Source organism: Musca vetustissima, unplaced genomic scaffold, assembly GCF_032173495.1.
Source record: "Musca vetustissima isolate MV318-11 ecotype Yass unplaced genomic scaffold, APGP_CSIRO_Mvet_v1 utg73050, whole genome shotgun sequence".
In the NCBI taxonomy this organism is placed as follows: domain Eukaryota; kingdom Metazoa; phylum Arthropoda; class Insecta; order Diptera; family Muscidae; genus Musca; species Musca vetustissima.
The window spans coordinates 51,688-71,577 of NW_026881274.1; the positions used below are offsets into that span (position 1 = coordinate 51,688).

The window sequence follows — 19,890 nt, forward strand, 5'->3', positions numbered from 1 at the left end:
ATTTACTCATACTCAGTGTTTATCTTACAAATTTACTACATAGTGCTACATACTACCACATACTGTAACATAATTTTGTTTGTTTACATTAGTTAATGGTTAGTTGGAAATTCTCTTTTTTTGTCTAATTTTTTTTTTTACTTTTCATTTATAGATTTTTGTTTTTTGGCCACCAGCAAGCTATAGAAGTCATCAACCATTCAACAAACTGTGTTGTCTAAGACACCTCGAAAGACATGAGCGAACATAGCATGGAAACGAGACGTAGGTCTCGTTCAAAAACACCATTTTTACGTTCCAGTTGTGATCATGAAAATTGCGATCACATTGGCGATGAGCCACATATACATCATCAGCACAATAAAAAGAAACCAACATCACAATTACCAAATGTTCGGTAAGTATTTATAAACATATTTTGAAAACAAATTCAATAATCATTACTCATAAATTTTGAATTGACAGTGTGTGTGTGTTTTTTGCTGTTTTCTATATAAATTTGAAATTTTGTTGAGCAATGACTAAATTAAGTAATTTCATCCTCAGGCGTCAGACACCCAAATATACCTGTTTAAAGATTAAATGCTACTTATTATAGCATATACCGTCAACCGTGTTTTCAAAAGACTTTTTTCATATCAGTTGTTTTCAATGATATCATTAATTCTAATCCCAATTTTTTTAATAATACAAATTACCATAAAAATGTATAACATATTTTCTGCAAAGTAAACTTTTATCGTCTGCTGTATCAATTGGAAAATAAGGCTAGAATCATCAAAATTCTTGATGAAGTTCAGTTTTTTCGGTTCTCCTTTATGTGGGAGCTATCTAGATAAAGCAGCCGTTCCATTTAGGTATTTTTATGTTTCTCGGCATAATTCTTCCCAGATTAAATGTTTGATATATGTCTATATTTTACATAGCTCCCACACAAAAGTCCCCACCCATCTTTGTAAATTTCACAGAATACCATAAGAAGATCGGGGAGACTAGATCAGGGAGTCTTCATATATTCAAAATGTTTTCTTATGGAACTTAAAAAAGACTTCTACTAAAAGACCTCCAATTATTTTCGTAGACGTTAAAAATAAAGTTTTTCTAATAGGATATTCGATCACATTCGATTACATTAAATCGTACGAAAATATATATGGAAGCTATATCTAAATCTGAACCGATTTTCACGAAACTTAGCACACATCATTCTAGACATAATTCAGTATGCTGTGCCAAATTTCATGCAAATCGAAAAATATATATAGATATACCTGAATATATATTTATATATATATACCTGGAAAGAAAGATATATATCGTTAAAATGCAAAAAGGCGTAACTAACAAAACATTTAAAATTGACTTTTTGAATGAATATTGTGAATGTCAATAAACTACATGTGTTGACAAAGTTTTACACGTATGCCCTGCCGGGCATACTTTTTTTGACATGTTTATTTTTTTCATTCAAAACAGTTATGCTTTTGTTAGTTACGCCTTTTTGCATTTTAGCTGACGATATATAGATATACCTGGATATACCAATACTTTGTTTACAATTTAGCATGGACAGACATGCATAAAACTACTCAGGAAGTGATTCTATGCATATTTTCAAAAGGAACCATGTATTTATCTCGTTTCCTTTTGCCTGTTACAAACATATGCACAAAGACATAATACCCTGTACCACAGTGTGGTGAAGGGTATACAAATCTCCTGGTAGAAATGTTTCAAAGCACGCCAATCTTTTGGCATAGCTTCTATATGAGCGTCGGACTGATATAAGTATTTTGAAGAATAGAAAAATAAATCTCCTGGTAGAAAAATGTCAATTCTGCATCTCCATGTTTTGTCATGGCTTCCATATATTTTATTTACAAACATTTTTAACCACGTTTTTATTCAGTGTCAGTTGGTTGATGACAACTCTTCCACAAAAATGTGCCATCTACTGCTATAGACCTACATTTGAGGAATTTTATCATTTTTATCGGACCCAGCGAACTTTTAACAATAGTTTATAGTTTTTTGTTTTGTTTTTAAGATAACCTCACCCAATAAACTAATTTCCTATTAATATCTAATTTATAATATAAACAAAAAAATCTAGTTTACCTTATTATTGATGACAGCGCGGGGACAACTTGCACACAGTCTCACACACATGGTCAACAACAACCACCAACAATACTTTTAAGCTGTTAACTTTTCAGTTTATAGTAGTAATAATAAATAAAAAAACGTGCATTTTTTGTTTTAATATCGTGACAAAACCAAAATAGACTTTTTCCCAAATCTAAGTTATAACGTAAGCAATAACGTCATCGCTTCGCCAACGTTGCTGCCAATGATTACAATCATAGATATCTATATATAGACTAGAGTGGTTTTTCGAACATGTGTTCAACACGATTGTAGTTACAAATGAAAACATTTTATTATTTACTTTTTTTAAATAGTTTTCAACCTTCCTCGATAGACACCTACGAAATGGGGAAAAAGTTACATTGGGTTAAAGGCGTGTGGGGTTGGTGGGTGCGTGCTACAAATCAAAAACCAATTTTCGTTTTTTGCATGTCTATGTGTCGTTATTCGAATCAAATAACAAACTTTGTGGTGATGTGGTGGTGCTATACCAGCCGCCGGTTGTTATTGTTATTTCTGTTGATATGACGTTATGATGACTGTTAGAAGACCCCACAACCACAAGCTATTCAACGCTCGTCGACCAGAGTACAAGCCTACATTTGGCGCAATTTTTGCTTTTTTAAAATTTATTTACAGTTTTTTGCTTTGTTTTTTATTTATTTTTTGAATCAACAAAAAAGCTTCACTCAAACTAATCAACCAAAAGAAAGAGAGAATGGAGAGAAAAAAGGTTTGTTTTTGTTTACACTGTACCACAATGAATAATAAAAATGGCGCGGTGGAATTTTAGTTCCATTCTCCATATGACGGCTGGTTGGCACCCCGTTTGTCGTCTCCACTATACCTTCCTTCTCCCCATTCGTCGTATCCATAATTAGCTATGATGTCATATTGTGAATTTTGTATGTTTGCGCTTGAAATTTGTTTGCACTTTTAATAGGTCTGTATTGAAGATTTTGTTTACTTGGCGGCTCACGTTGAGATCGTGGGAGCGCGGGATTAATGGAATTCTAGTCGTCATTATTATTGGAAATGAAAAAAATTTGGAAATAAGTTTAGTAAATTTATATATAATGAATGACTTTTTATACCCTTCACCACACTGTGGTACAGGGTATAATGTCTTTGTGCATATTTTTGTAATAGGCAAAGGGAAACGAGATAGACCCATGGTTCCTTTTGAGAATAGAATCACTTTCTGAGTTAAATTGTAAACAAAGTACAGATCGAATTTAGAATCCGATTTGGATTATTTGACCCAAGGACGAACACTATTGAAATTGGAAAAAATCGGTTCAGATTTAGATATACCTTCCACATGAATTTTCTTCCGATTTTAGGTACACGGTGCACCAAGTCCCTGAAAATCAATTGATATGTACGAATTTTGGCATAGCGTACTGAATTAAGTCTAGAATAACATGTGCTAAGTTTCGTGAAAATCGGTTCAGATTTACATATAGCTCTCATATATATTTTGTCCGATTTTAGGTAAAAGGTGCACCAAAGTCCCTTAAAATAATTTGATTTGTATGAATTTTGACATAGCGTACTGAATTAAGTCTAGAATGATTTGCACGAATTTAAGCACAGCGTACTGAATTAAGTCTACAATGACATGTACTAAGTTTGGTGAAAATCGGTTTAGATTTAGATATAGCTGCCATAAGGCCATGTATTTTTTCTATTGGCAACATAAGCGAAATAATTGCCCGAAGTTTGTTTAGTTTCGGGACTAAAAATTGGTCTTCAATACCATTTCCAAAATTCTTAACATTTTGTAATATTTAAAATTTTCCGCAACCCCGATTGGTTCTGTTGTTATCCGTTCAAATGTCAATACTTCTTTCCATTAGTTTTGCCCATAATAATTCCATGTTAAACCATGACGTAATTTTTGTTTTCGTTTTCTACAAAGACGCTACAAGTTGTGGTTTTTATGTGTGTTTCATGTTTTTATACCCTCCACCATAGTATGGAGGGTATATTAATTTTGTCATTCCGTTTGTAACTCATCGAAATATTCATTTCCGACTCTATAAAGTATATATATTCTTGATCAGGGTAAAATTCTAAGACGATCTAGCCATGTCCGTCCGTCTGTCCGTCCGTCTGTTGTAATCACGCTATCTTCTGAAGGAATTGATATAGGGTGCTGAAATTTTGCATAGGGTTGTCTTTTGTCTGCAGGCAGGTCAAGTTCGAAGATGGGATATATCGGTCCACGTTTAGGCATAGCTCCCATTTTGGGGTTCTTCTGCGCGTTTTTAGATTGGGTTCTTATTGGATACTAAATGTCTCCACAAAAAATTATAAGTATAGGTCCATATTTTCTGGTAGCCCCCATATAACGGAACCTCCTAATTTTCAGTATTTTGGGGGTTTTGGTCGTATTTTTCCGCCAAATTGGCTGTAATTTAGTGTTTTGAGTTCTTAATAGGTACCAAATCTCTCTAAAAAAAATTATGTATATAGGTACATTTTTCCGGGTAGCCCCCATATAAGGGTACCCCCCAATTTTCGGTATTTTGGGGTTCTTGAGCACGTTTTTCAGCCGAATTCGCTGAAATTTGCTACATTGGGTTCTTATTGGGTCCTTAATGTCTCCACAAAAAATTATAAATATAGGTCCACTTTTTCTGGTAGCCCCCATATAATGGTACCTCCCAATTTTTAGAATTTTGGGGGTTTTGATCGTATTTTTCCGCCAAATTAGCTGTAATTTAGTATTTTGAGTTCTTAATAGGTACCAAATCTCTCTACCAAAAATTATTAATATTCGCCCCCTTTTTGGGGTAGTCCCCATATAACCCCCTTTTTTATATTAATATAGTTATCTGATATGTTCCGCGTTTTGAGTTTGGTTCTAAGACTCTATTGTAATCATTTCACCTGCAGAGGATAGCGAGGTAAAAAATTAGAACGTAAGGTTCGATAATGAACTATAGTCGCATTTAGACCTAGCCTCTGTGGAGGTTTCAGAAGGAGTGGACCGATATTCCCCATCTTCGAATTTGAATTATCAATTAAAAATTTCTGAAATTTGTATTGTGGTTTACAAAATCCGATTTTAGACATGTCGGTATAGGTCCACTTTTTGGTATGTTCCCTTTATTTTCATTTCTAGTACCTGTCAGTATATCTATGGTGGAGGGTATACAAAGTTCGGCCCGGCAGAACTTAACGCTTTTTCACTTTTTTCTTTTGTTTTTTTTTTGCTTTTGACCGACCCTCATTAGTTTGTTGGCCCAGCTACATAAATCACCAGTAGCCGACACAGCACACATTAAACCAGATTTTTTGTTACCGCACCTCTTAATTATTGAAAGCGTCATCATTGGCATATGTCGTGTCACCACAGTCACCAGAATGTTGGACGACTTTCACAGTGTTGTCGACGTCTTACCCCCGGCCACCATCCGACGGTGTTGATTGTTATTATTGTTTTTTGTTGCTGTTTTTTTTTTCTAAACATTTCAAGGTTAAATAACACGTTTGAAAATTGTTTCTAAACACATAACGTACGTACGTTCACACATACACACACGCACACACTTAATTTATATATTTTTTAATTATTTATTTATAGTTTATTTTTATATACATATATTTTTTTCCTTGTTAAACATATCGCTTAGATTTCAATGTTGAACATTTTTTTCCGAACTTTTGTTTGTAGCAAGGTTGTGTGTAAGAGTTGGGAAGCTTTTAAATAATTTTCCCACCAATATCTCATAAAATTAAATATTCATATTTTGCGGGATTCATTTTCGATGACATTGAATAGGCGCTAGGATGAGAGTCCCATGGTGACCTTTGTAGTATTTTTTTTTATAAAATTCCGTATTATTGGTGGTCAAAAAATTATTTCGTAGAAAATTGCCCATACAATTTGGGGCATTGGTATAGCTGCCAAATAACCGTAGCACCCTATTTTAGGCATATTTATGAATCTAGTCATTCCGAATTCATGACATGTCCTAGCTAGGCTTACTATATGAATGTAAGAAAAAAAAATTTCCTCTGACGAACATTTGCAGTGGTATTTGTATACAGCTCAGGTTTGGGTTTAGACGTAGCTTCTATATATGTAAAGACCCTAAGATTGTCCGATTGATTTTTAATATTTTTTTTATTCCCATTTATTTCCAGAACCATCATTGAAGAAACCGTCGAAGTAACATCATCATCTTCCGTAGAGGCTTCGGGTAAAAATAGTCCCTCCAAAATGACACAAACTAAAATAAAAACATCCGATTACTCCAGCGATGATAGTCCTGATAATAAAACCAAAACAACAGCAACAAGGGCTATAACATCAGTGTCCAGCAATTCACAACAACAACAACAGTTAAGAAGTCAAACGGAGTCAAAAACCAGTACGACCACAACTGTTGTAACCAAAACCAAAAAAATTGGAGGCAGTGTGGCCACATCAACACCTAAAGCAAGTAATTTTATAACCCATTTTGCATCACAATATTCCTCCAGAGGTAGTGGTGGTGGTGCTAAATCATCCAAGGCACAAATCGAGTCTCAATTTGAGGAAGAGAAAAATGTCAAGGAACATACACAAAATGTGCTGAACAGTGAAAAGGAGTTGAGTAAAAGTAAATCATATCTAAGTGGATTTTTGGGTAACTCCTTCAGTTTGGATAATTTCGATGCCAGTGATCATGTGGCCTATTTGGAATACAAAAAGGCAGGAGAATATTGGAAGTAAGTTTAATCAAACAGATTTCTAATAAATAAATAATTAATTTTGTATCCCTCTTTCTAGGACAACACCCAAAACCGATTACACCTATTCGGAACTTTCCCCCCATCGCCGTGAATTGGCACCCGGTATTGTGGCCATGCCAAATATGTCCCGCAAATCATTGGAAAATCATCATGAACGTATCAATTATATGATTGAACGTGATCCTGCCCAAGAAGAATATATCCGTCGTCGTTATGAATCCTCCAAATATACACAAAATCGTAGAGCTGCCGAACAGTTGGCATATGATTCCGGCGATGAAGTAGATTATACATATCGTAGAGCGACAAACCGGCAATATAACCAGCAGCAACAGGAATCGTGGTTAATGCGTTTTATAACCACAATTGTCACAACCGTGACCACAACATGGTCCAGCATTACGGGTTCGAATAGTGATCAAAACGGTGGTGTTGGTCGTTACACCAGCTACAGTAGTAGTATGTATCACACCAAATTGGCAGAGGAGGAAAGAGGTAGGAATTTTTGCATTTTTGAATTGGTTTCCTTATTTTTAATTAATTTGTTTTTGTTGATAGGTTTCTTTGGTTCAATGCTACATGGCATCACCTCGGCCTTTGCATATTTCACCCGCAATCTATATTTGTTTATCTCATCGGTTTTATGTTTGGACACATGGCTGTTGCAATCTTCCAGTGCTGATAACAAGAGCAAAAAACGTTTCCTATTATTTTTGTTGATGCTGTTGCCATTGTTATTGTTAGCGGGTAAGTTTCGTTGTTTTTTTATGTCTTTGTTTTAATTTTGGATCAGCCTCAGATTTTATCACTCAGTAAATTTTTGAAATGAAATTTTTTATGAATTTTCATATGACTGACAATATATACAGGCCTCAAATCCTTTGACAGGTTATTTAAAAAGGTCCATAACGGATTCCAATAGTGCAGCCCCAATGTTTGTCCGATTGACACGAAATTTTGCATAGCTTTCTGATACAGTATAGAAAGGCGTACATCAAGTTTTGTTGAAATCGGCCCAAATTTAGTGTAATCACAGAAGGCCGGAAGCCCTTCTCCTAAGAGACCAGAATGAAGATGTCTTTTTAAGCGTTTTGACTAGGGATTGAGAAGAATTTCTAATAGCAGTTTAGAAGATCTTCTCATAGAAGACCTCAAAATCTTCTCATAAAAGACCAGAAAATCATGTTATAGAAGAACAGAAGCTAACCTCAAAGTAGATAAGGATTTTCTCATAAAAGGGGGTATCAAATATAAAATCAGATGGTTTTCTCGAAGAAAACATGAATACCTCATCCAGGAAGACATAAACAACTGCTCAAAGAAGGCCAGAATTTTGACTTCCACAAGACCCAACAGTCTTTTCATTGAATACCCGAAGTTCTATTCACAAAAAGCCACAAGTTATTTTCATTGATAGCCAGGATTTGTTCTCATAAAATTGCAGAAGGATTTCTCTTAGAAGAACAGAAGATAATCATAAAATAGAATGCTTGTTTAGTGATCTTCTAATAGAAGACCCAATTTTTTTTTCTTCTGTAGAATAACAGAAGGTCACCTCAAAGTAGGTTAGAAACCAGAGGATTCTCTAAAAATAAACTCTGAAGACAAGCCTTTACGACTTTTTACGACGAAGAAGACCAATAGTCCGCATTCTACAAGGCCCAATAGTCTTTCCATTGAATATTCGAAGTTATTTTCATAGTAAACAAGGCCAGAGTTTTTCTCAGAACGCCAGAACGTATTTTTTTATATACAAATGTAGAGGAATTTTTTGTGGATGAGCAGAAATTCTGTTCCTTGAAAATCAGAAGATATTCGTTAAATAGAGGAAAATCTTCTCTTGGAAGAAGACTTTATAGATAACCAAAATATCTTCTTATTGAAAGCCAAAATGTTTTCGAATCGAAGACACAAATACTCTTTTTCTTATGAAGACCCTAAGATCTCCACATATACCAAAAGTCTTCTCCTGGAAGACGAGAGTTTTTTTCCAGAAATCTTAGAAGATCTTGTCGAGAAAAACTTCGCATAGACGACCAGAATGTGTTCTTATAGATCTTCTCGTACATCAATAGTGTTCTGCTAGAAGGCCACAAAGTCTTTTCCTAGAAGAGAAGGACTTCTTATAGTCTTCTCATAGAATAATAAAACACCTTATATAATACCAAGAAGTCCCCTTATAGAATTCCAAAGATCGCCTCGTAGAATACTGGAGTTAATTCCCATAGAAGGCCTAAATTTATTGAAGACCGAAGATCTTCGTATACAAATATGGAAGGATTCTCCCTAAAAGTTATGAAAATTTTATCATAGTATATCGGAAGGACATCTCATAAAATACCACAAGGTCTCAATGAGGACTAGAAGATCCTTTCATAGAAAACCAGAAGATTTGCTCATAGAACACCACAGTGGTTTTTGGAACCGATCATGGCCTTGTGGCTAGGTTCCCGTTCATGAAAAAATAAATAAATTGAGATTGAAAATTAATTTCTTCTTAAAAACCCCGTAGATGTTAAAGTTCTTCTTAACATAAAGACGAAAAATGGAATTCAGCGGTACTAAATTAGGAGATCAAAGGTGGTCTTATCATTAAAAATACTAGTGGGGTATGTCCATATGTTTTTGCTTCAAAATTTACTGAGTGTTAAAAATATATATTTTAATTTTGAAATTTGCACGTTTATATATTTATATATTTATTATATACACATATTACTGGCTGACTCTCTTTACTATCATAATTGTGTGATTTTTTTTTTTTCGTTTTCTTCTAATTGCCATTACAGGTACTTACTATTATCTCCATCCCAATGAACCTTTCCCACCCAAATCATTTTCCCAATATACTATGCAATTACCCGAATTACCTAAAATCGATATAACCGAATATATTAATGAGGCCAAATATGAAGAATATAAAAAAGAAGCCTTTAATCGTATCGAAAATGTACGCGATTGGTCGGCCGATTATTTTCTCTATTTAAAAACCGTTTCACAAAATATCATCGACGAGGGTCGTAAACTTTTTCAACGCGACGAACATTTTGAACGTATTTAAAATGGACGTTTTTAAATTATTTTTTCAATTACTATATGATTTAGTAAATTTTTGCTAGAATTCATTTCATTTTCTATACATAGGTTTAGAAGTTATTATTATTTTTTTTTGTTCGTTATTTTTTTGCCTAGAAGGAAAACAACAAGTCTTAGAACACTAATATGTATATCTATTGAGAAGCTATTTTCTTATAAAAACTTCTTATATAATAAAATAACATGTTTTTGTGTATTTGAAAATATTTCTTTCTTAAATATTTTCTTTCGAACATTTGTGTGCCATTTGTATTTACTAATTTTCAAAAGTTTTTCCTTTGTTAACATTTTTTTTAATGTTTCCTGTATGTAACCAAGTATGTAAGGGGTTATTGTCGTAGATATTCGAAATATGTTTAATATACATGTTGAATATAAATTAAAAATATTGTACTGAAATTATTTCAGTACTTCAATAAATCAAAATTTAATCTAATAATAATATTCCAATCGAAATATTAATTCCAATCAATATTGGAATATTTTCTAAGTTGGATTGAACAATTTTCGACATATTCACTCCCATATGAATTTGGTATATTTTTTTTTAATTTTGCTTTAGAAGTATTCCCATTATCTTTTTTAAAACATATATAACGAAAAATTCGAGGTCCTTATATGTACAATTCATATATAACCCATTTGTTGTTTTCCTTTCTGCTTTCGTCTTCAGTATTTTTTTGTTTGTATTTCTTTTTTTTCTTTTGTTATATATATTTTTTGTTATTTATTATTTTTTTTAGTTTCTTTATTATTTTATTTTTTTCACGTCCTATCCGTAACCCCAGCTTTGTCCTATGAATATTAATCTATTTTTTTAAATACAATAATTATTTTTTTAGTCGCGTAAGTAGTAGTTTCTAGTTTTTTATATTTTTTTCTCGCTCTACAAAAACAAAACAAAAACGTACAAATTTTTTTGCATTTCATTTTTCGGTTAATATCGATTTTAGTTTAATTCAATTCCTCAACTACAAAAATCATTTCCATTTGTCATCCTGAGGGTTCATTTATTCCCTCTCTCCTCCGCCTCTGCAACAAAAGGAAACTATCAATGTTTTCCAAACCAAAAAACCCCAAACAATGTGCAAAGCTTTTTGAAAGCATCCATATTCATTCGAAAATAAAAAACAATATAGCAAATTTGGAGAAGGATAGAGTGTTATAACAAAAAAAACCGCTGCAATATTTGAAAACAAAACATATTTTTTTCTCATTCTCTTATTTTTATATTGTTAAATATAAAACAAATTATACATTTTAGTTTTAAAAAATAATATTAAATAATATATATTATATATAGTTTTTTTTGTATGTTCTATATATACAGGGTGTATCATCAAAATGTATGGGGATATATATGTTATTGGATAAATATTTACAATTCAAAAAAGTCAAACATTTTTCGTAATGAACCACAAGGGTCCCTTGTTTAGAAACCTTAACCCCTCACACAAAATATTTTTCACCCCAAAATAGAAAGATATCCAATGAACACAACACACACATTTTGAACTTTAGAAGTTCTTCTTATTCTTCTCAAAACAGACCAGTAATTATTCCCATTAATTTTATTTCAAAAATTACTTAACTCTACATTTTGTACAATAAATTTCACCTCATTATGGTGGATCAGGATATGTGAATGCCCCAAAAGATTTTCTGTCCTAAAAAAAGGTCACTTTCAACCAATTTGAACTAAGAAGACTTGATGTTCTTCTTCTTCCTCTCAAAACAGACCAGCAAGTATTCTCATTAATTTTATTTCAAAAATTTCTTAAAACTACATTTTGTACAATAAATTTTCCCTCATTAGGTTGGATCAGTATGTGTAAATACCTCAAGATTTTCTATCCTAAAAAATTGAATTTTGTTTTCAAGGTCGCTTTCAAAAAAGTTGAACTAAGAAGACTTTGGAAGTTCTTCTTCTTCCTTTCAAAACCGGTCAGCAATTACTCTCATTAATTTTATTTCAAATATTTCATAACTCTACATTTTGTACAATAAATTTCCCCTCATTAGGGAGGATATGTAAATGCCTCAAGATTTTCAAAAATTTTCAAAAAAGTTGAACTAAGAAGACTTTGGAAGCTCTTCTTTCTCATTAATTTTATTTCAAAAAAATTCTTAGCTCTACATTTTGGCCTAAGTCATGTGTGTTAGGCCATGTTTGGTTGGGTTTGTGAACTTATGCTTATTGTCTATGAAGACTGGGCCAAAGAACCCCTGTTGGACTAATCACTGTATGACAGTATAACTCCCAAATATACAGTTATGTCTTTTATTCCCAATGGGGATTCATTCTTACATATTTTGTTAGAAATCTTTTTTGTGAATGTACTCCAAGGTATCGATTCTTGTTAACTTGAGTTCACATTTTTTCCAATATCTTCTTATAATGGTGTTTTCGGTATTCAGAAATATTTGAGATATACTTGTCTTCCAAAATCCATCTAAAAAGTCAAGGTAATTTTTTCTTAATTTTTATTATTTACTCACAATTCCCCTAACTGATTCCATCTTATAATCCATAATTAATCCTAACATTTTGGGACACCACCCTGTATGTATATTTGTAGTAAATATTTTTTTTTTCTAATTTTCGAAAAAACAAAAACAATCACTGTGTGTCTTTATTTCTTCTAATGATATTAAAACAAAAAACATAGTTGTTAAACAACTTTAACATTTTATGATCAAAAAATTCAATTATCTTATAAAAAATATTCAATTATTTTCTTCCTCACTCAATGTATAAGTTTTCTAAAATTATATATATTTTTTAACTAATTAAATAAAAATATGTCTCTAACACTATGTAAAAAACCAACACACACAAAAAATATCAATGTGAGTTGTTAATTTTATAAAAAAAAAAAATAGGGAATGTAGAAAAGGGAACAATCAAAAAAGCTTATAAGATGCAACTAAACCAGATTTTTTTTTTTAAATTCCCCAAATGTAGTACGAATTATAAAAAAATATCGCTAGAAGTTCCTAGACTATTTTCAGAAAAAAGACTCTTAAGAATATTCTAAAATAACTTCTTTTTTATGTCACATAATTTAATAATATTTTGGAGTAGTAGATGTATAGTGGTTTTTGGAACCGATCATGGCCTTGTGGCTAGGTTCTCATTCATGAAGAAAAAAAAATAAAATAAATAAATTGAATTTGAAGGCTTTCTTTCAAAATTTACCGACCCTTTCTACTTTTAAGATTCCTACTCAATTCTTTTTGATACGACGTAGAATAGAGCCTTCATCCCTTTTCCAACCTAAGTTGTTATGATTCGATATTTTAATGACCCACTGGCAAACATTTTCAATAATTCTATATTTAGACACTACAGGTATTTTAAAGCTCACGGTCATTTTCCAACAGAAGTGTCAGAAATTTCATATCTTTTGTCCACAGAGGATAAAATACTTCCTTTACAGAAAAAATGTTTAATTAAATTTCTATGTTCGAATGTTCAAATGCGATATTTCTCCTCGCAGAAAATTGTCCATATTGGTCCATGTTTTATCGTCTAACGAATCATTTTTATACCCTCCACCACAGTATATTAATTTTGTCATTCCGTTTTGACTCATCGAAATATTCATTTCCGACCCTAAATATTTTTGATCAGGGTAAAATTCTCATTCCAATTTTCCATATTTTAGGATTCTTGAGCGCGCTTTTCAACCGAATTAGCTGACATTTTGTACATGGGGTTATTTTTTGATACCAAATGTCGCCCCTAAAAATTATAAATATCGATTCATTTTTTCTAGTAGCCCCCATATAACGGTACACCCCAATTTACTTGTATTTTGGGGGGTTTAAGTGCGTTTTTAAACGGAATTCGCTGACATTTGATACAATGGATTCTTATTGGATACCAAATTTCTCCACTAAAAATAGGTCAATTTTTTCCGGTTAGCTCCCACATAGGGCAGTCTCAATTTTCGGTATTTTGGTTTTCTTGAGCCCGCTTTTCAACCGAATTCGCTGTAATTTGGTATTTTTTAGTCGCATATGGTAACAAATCTTCCTACCAAAAGTTATTAATATATTCCCCACGTTTTAGGTGTAGTTCCCATATAACTCCCTTCTTATATTGAAATAGTTAGCTCATTTGTTACGTGTGTAGGGGTTCGGCCTGGCCGAACTTAACACTTTTTCACTTGTTTGTATTTTTATTGTTAGTTTTTTTTCTACGAAGTGAAAAATGTTCCATATTTCTTTCATATAACAGTCACCCTCCATTTTCGGTATTTTGAAGGCCCTTGCCTAATTTCTTCTTATAAGCTTTTTTGATACATTCCTTGGGTGGGATTTTTTGTAATATGGCTTAATGGCTTGGTTGGGTAGCTTTATAGAGATGGTAAGTATTGACTTTTTTATGTGTGTTCCTTTTCTGTATAAATGTGTGGTGGTAAAGGAAAAAAACAGAAGGGAAAACAACAACAATTGGCAACGAATTGGAAAAAATACTCTATCCTTCTTCATTTGTTTATTTTGTTCGATTTATTTATTTTTTTCTTTACAAAATTGCTATGCTGTGTTTTATAAATCCCTAGATTTAAAATTGCCTCCCTCTCCCCTTCCCAAAAAAAAGAAACATTGGCTTTTACTAAAATTGTTATAATTACCCCCCTTAAAAATGGCTGCATTCCATTTCCATTCCTCTAGAATTATTTTTTCCCCCTATATAACAAATGAAGAAGGTTCTCACATCCCCAAAAGAAAGAGAGAAAAACAGAGAGGAGTATTTTTTCTAATCATTGTTTTTTTTTGTTTTTCCCTTTCTATTTTTTTTTCCATGACTCCCTCCCTTACCACATTTGTGCAAAACAGCCTGGTATTTATTGGATGACGAAGATCGCCTCGTATATACTCAACGATGGAATTCTTTGCTACCTCTATCCCTCGTCACCACTCTACGAGGATCATTGTACACGAATGTTCATGCCATAAAAAGCTTTCTACAATTACCTCTATTCTCATCCACGGGTTCTAGTCAAAAAGCCACATTAGAAGAATTGAAAATGTCAATGTCAAAATCATCACTGGCCAATGAGGAACAATATGAAAATATTCTAAATCACATTAATTCCTATGTTCAAACATTGGTGGATTTAAAATTACAAGAACAACAAAAATTGATGGAACAACAAAATAAGAAATCCGCCTCAGAACTTTCATCGAAACAAATCAATTTAATAGTACAAATAATGAAGGAGAATTTGGAAACTTTGTCAAGGCAAAAACGTGATAAGGACGCACTGGCCCTCAGTGATGCTGATCTGAATCTAATAGTACAAAAAGTTTTATTAAAACTTCAGGAGGGTACCGATTTTACAGTACCCGTACAATTGTCGTCGAATAATATTGAAGAAATTAAACGTTTGGTTTCCCAAACCCTGGAAGTGAATAATCACGCCCATTATCACACTTTGGTGGAGAAATTGGATCTTGATGCTCTAATTGCCAAGCTTTTAAAAGCTCCCCTATTTACCTCTTACATCAACGATGAAATCTCTGTACAAATTAATGAAAAATTACACGACAAACTTTTGGAATTACAAAAAATTCAAAGCAGCAGCTCCTCCGGCAAGGATGGCGGCTCAGCCGAACACTTGGCCTTTTTGGAACAACAAAAACTCATTATTGACAATTTGGGCCAAGAGGTGGCATTTATAAAGCTTTCCCTTTCGGATAAACTCTCTGAAAATGAAGATCTCCACTACTCCATCAAACATCTGCAACAAACCCAGGATGATTTATTGAAACGCCTACAAGAACTTGAATTCAATACCGATCAGCGTTTCTCCTCGCTGCTACAAGAAATCTCCACCAAATTGAATACCCTCAAAGAGGAACAATTCCATTTGCTCAACCAGCAAGTGAAACTTTCTCTAATAGACATTCTCGGTTTTAGCTCGTCTCTGAAAAATGGTGCCAAATTTGATGATGGTGATTTGCAACATTGGGTCAACTCCATGTTTGTCGCGAAAGATTATTTGGAACAACGCCTATCGGATATTAATAATCATACCCATGACAAGATTAAACAAGAAATTGATAAATCTGCAATGTTCCTAATGCGCGACATCAGTGAAAGATTGAAACAGGAAATCATAACGGCGGTGGAGAATAAACATAAGGAAACGAATACCAAATTGGAGGGTCAAATCAAGGCAGCTTTGTCGGAGGAGGAAGTTCGTAACATTGTCAAATCGGTACTGGCCATATATGATGCCGATAAAACGGGTTTGGTTGATTTTGCTTTGGAATCGGCCGGTGGTCAAATTTTGTCCACTCGTTGCACGGAGAGTTATCAAACGAAGTCAGCACAAATATCTATTTTTGGTATCCCCCTATGGTATCCCACAAATACACCACGTGTTGCCATATCACCCAATGTCCAACCGGGTGAATGTTGGGCTTTTCAAGGTTTCCCAGGATTTTTGGGTAAGCAACGTTGACAACAATAAAATTTAAAGGAGGAAGATGCAAATTTTGCAATATAGTTGAAACTTGATTGATTCCGACATAAGATATCCATATAATCAAGTTTCAACTGTATTTAAATTTGTGGTATTTAAAAATGTAATAATTTTGATTATTATTTTACAGTGCTAAAATTAAACTCTCTGGTCTATGTTACCGGTTTCACATTGGAGCACATACCAAAAAGTTTGGCACCAAATGGAGCTATTGATTCGGCGCCAAAGAATTTTACAGTTTGGGTAAGTTCATGATTTAACTTCAAGAGGACTTCGATGGAACGAAGGCCATCTTGAGGGTTCTATAGACATAATTCTTCTAGAGATTTACTATAGAGAGAAAATATCTAGAGGTTTTACAGAAGACCTTCTATAGGACAGAAAACGTTCTAGAGGTCTTCTATAGACAGAATACCCTCTAGAGGGCTTCTATAGACATAAGACCTTTAGAGAAGAATTTTTAATTAAAGGTCATAAGTCGTTAATATTTTAAATATATTTTTCAAGATTTAATGAAGGACTCGTAGACCATAAGGATTTTATCAAGGATTCTTTGAAGGCCTGGGTTTTTAATTAAATTTTATAAAGGACTCTTAGGCCATAAGGCTTGGATTTTTTAAATAGATTTTTTCAAGGACTTTTAGGCCATAAGGCGTGGATTTTTTAAATAGATTTTTTCAAGGACTCTTAGGCCAAAAGGCGTAGATTTTTTAAATTTGATTTTTTCAAGGACTCTTAGGCCATAAGGCGTGGTTTTTTTAAATTGATTTTTTCAAGGACTCTTAGGCCATAAGGCTTGGTTTTTTAGAATTGATTTTTTCAAGGATTCTTAGACCATAAGGCGTGTTTTTTTAAATTGATTTTTCAAGGACTCTTAGGCCATAAGGCGTGGTTTTTTTAAATTGATTTTTTCAAGGACTCTTAGGCCATAAGGCGTGGTTTTTTAAATTGATTTTTTCAAGGACTCTTAGGCCATAAGGCGTGGTTTTTTAAATTGATTTTTTCAAGGACTTAGACCATAAGGCGTGGTTTTTTTAAATTGATTTTTTTAAGGACTCTTAGAACATAAGGCGTGTTTTTTTTTAAATTGATTTCTTCAAGGACTCTTAGGCCATAAGGCGTGGATTTTTTTGAATAAATTTTTTCAAGGACTCTTAGGCCAAAATGCGTGGGATTTTTGAGGACATTTTCTCAACAATCTTCATGACTACAAGGCGTAAGGTTATTCGAGAATATTTTCTCAACCATCTTCAGGACTACAAGGCGTGAGGTTTTTGAGGACATTTTCTCAACAATCTTCAGTACTACAAGGCGTGGGGTTTTTCGAGGATATTTTCCGAACAATTTTCGGAGCAACAAGGCGTGGGGCTTTTCGAGGATATTTTCCGAACAACTTTCGGAGCAACAAGGCGTGGGTTTTTCGACGATATTTTCCGAACAATTTTCGGAGCAATAGGGCTTGTGTTTTAGAGGATATTTTTAAGACGCAAAAAGCCACAGGCGTGGATTTTTTCATACGTGTTTATAAAGGCTCAAAAGAGCCACAAACTAGGATATTTTGTGGGCTTGGCATAGTTACAAGTTTGGATTTTAAAAACGATTATTAGAAGTCTCAATAGAACCATAAGTCAGGATTTTTAAATACGATTTGTTTAAGGCTTACATAGTCACGATCGACGGTTTTTACAGATGATTTTTTAAGGCTTAACAGATCCGCAAGCTTGGACATTTAATGGCGATGTCTGATGTCATACGCCCATACGTCTCTTTTTAAATATGATTTATTGTATACCTTACTGTACTTTTTATATCCCGTCGAAAGAAATTAAATTTTTAAGACGACTCTTGAAGCCTTCACAAAGTCCGAAACTAGAATTTTAAAAGACAGATTAGCAGAAGGCTTAACAGAGTCCGAAACTAGAATTTTTAAAGACAGAATAGCAGAAGGTTTAACAGAGTTACATACCATTTTTTAAAGACTCAACAAAGCAACATACAAGCGATTTTTAAATGTGATTTTAAAAGGCTTAACAGTGCAACAACCTTGTATATTGAACTAATTTTTTTTCTGAGACACTTGGTGTTAGATAATTTGAATCTAATTTGTAGGTCCTCTATAGATGGTAGATATTCTATAAAATTTCTCTATTTCCCCTTTCCATTTATTTCTTCCAGGGTTTGGAACATGAAAAGGATCAAGAGCCTATCCTCTTTGGTGAGTATGAATATGCCGATAATGATGCTTCTTTGCAGTATTTCCCGGTGCAAAATCAAAATATCAATCGTCCCTATGAAATTGTGGAATTACGCATCGAATCGAATCATGGCCAGCCGTTGTACACCTGTCTCTATCGATTCCGGGTACATGGAAAACCACCAACATCATAAAGCCAGCCGCCTATCTACAATGGAACCTACTACTAGGGCAATTGTACTAAAACCAAAAGAAAATATCCATCCCTCCCTCCAAAACCCCCAAAAAATTACTAAAACTTAGCCATAATAATTAAGTTCAAGCAGCACAAAAATCAGAAACATATAAACAGTGAATATTAAAAAAAATTGAATGCCTTAATTTTTAAGATTAGTAGATAGTAAAAAAAATGTAAATAATTTATAATATAAGTATAAATGTTTGTAGCTATATAGATATGTAATTTAGTTATACTATATGAAATGAAAAAAGGTTTATTCTACTCAGATAAAGTAAATATGTGCCTTTTGTAAATGGTTTATCACAGAGATTCCTATAATGCCAAGGTGCAACTCTTTACAATTTTGTTAGCAAAAATGAAACCCATAACAATAAGGTTCACACACACACTATTTACTTTATTAGAATTAATGCTAGCTTGTTTATAAGTGCAACTACTTTTCCTTATTAAAAAAAAGAATCACACTTTTTTTTATAAATTTCCCAGACTCGATTAACTACCTACCTCTCTTCCTTCCCTCCAAAACCTACTTAAAACAGAGTTTTTTTCTCTTACTTGTATAGGCAGTCTTCTACTTTAAGCTTTTGGCATTGCTTTTAACAATTTTTGTTTCCTTGTAATTTTAATAATATTTATTTTTATCTTAAAAAACTAAATCTATATAAAAATAATCAAAACTTTTGTATATAATGCTCGGCATTTAATTTTATTTTTTTTTGTATTTTATTTTTAATTTTCTATTAATTTTTTGTGAATAATAAACTATTTGTATTAATTTAAAAACATTTTTTGCTTAAGGCTTGGAAGTGCTTAATTTAAATATACTAAAATGCAATAAAAATCATATTTTGAAATAATTAAATCATGATGTATTTTGAAAAGGCAATTAAAAACAAATATAAGCCAAAGAACTTCTAAGAACTTTGCTTTCGCTTTAAATAAAAAATATATTTCTATGAATGTTTTCA

At 32.8% G+C, this 19,890-nt stretch overlaps 1 protein-coding gene across 1 annotated transcript; it reads left to right on the top strand.

The window, feature by feature from the left end:
- The first annotated feature begins 228 nt into the window (after positions 1-228).
- Positions 229-18,875, top strand: LOC133327242 (klaroid protein-like). Its single transcript, XM_061535802.1, has 7 exons — positions 229-397; positions 6,304-6,870; positions 6,932-7,389; positions 7,453-7,641; positions 14,836-16,452; positions 16,618-16,730; positions 18,663-18,875. The coding sequence occupies exons 1-7, from the start codon at positions 237-239 to the stop codon at positions 18,873-18,875; spliced, it is 3,318 nt and encodes a 1,105-aa protein (XP_061391786.1). The 5' UTR covers positions 229-236.
- The last annotated feature ends 1,015 nt before the right edge of the window (positions 18,876-19,890 follow it).

Bases quoted from the DNA above. Each gene is read 5' to 3' on its own strand.
- LOC133327242 (XM_061535802.1), top strand. From the start codon at position 237: ATGAGCGAACATAGCATGGAAACGAGACGTAGGTCTCGTTCAAAAACA. The intron at 6,871-6,931 runs GTAAGTTTAATC...CCCTCTTTCTAG, and splicing joins AAGGCAGGAGAATATTGGAA to GACAACACCCAAAACCGATT. The intron at 16,731-18,662 runs GTAAGTTCATGA...TATTTCTTCCAG, and splicing joins CAAAGAATTTTACAGTTTGG to GGTTTGGAACATGAAAAGGA.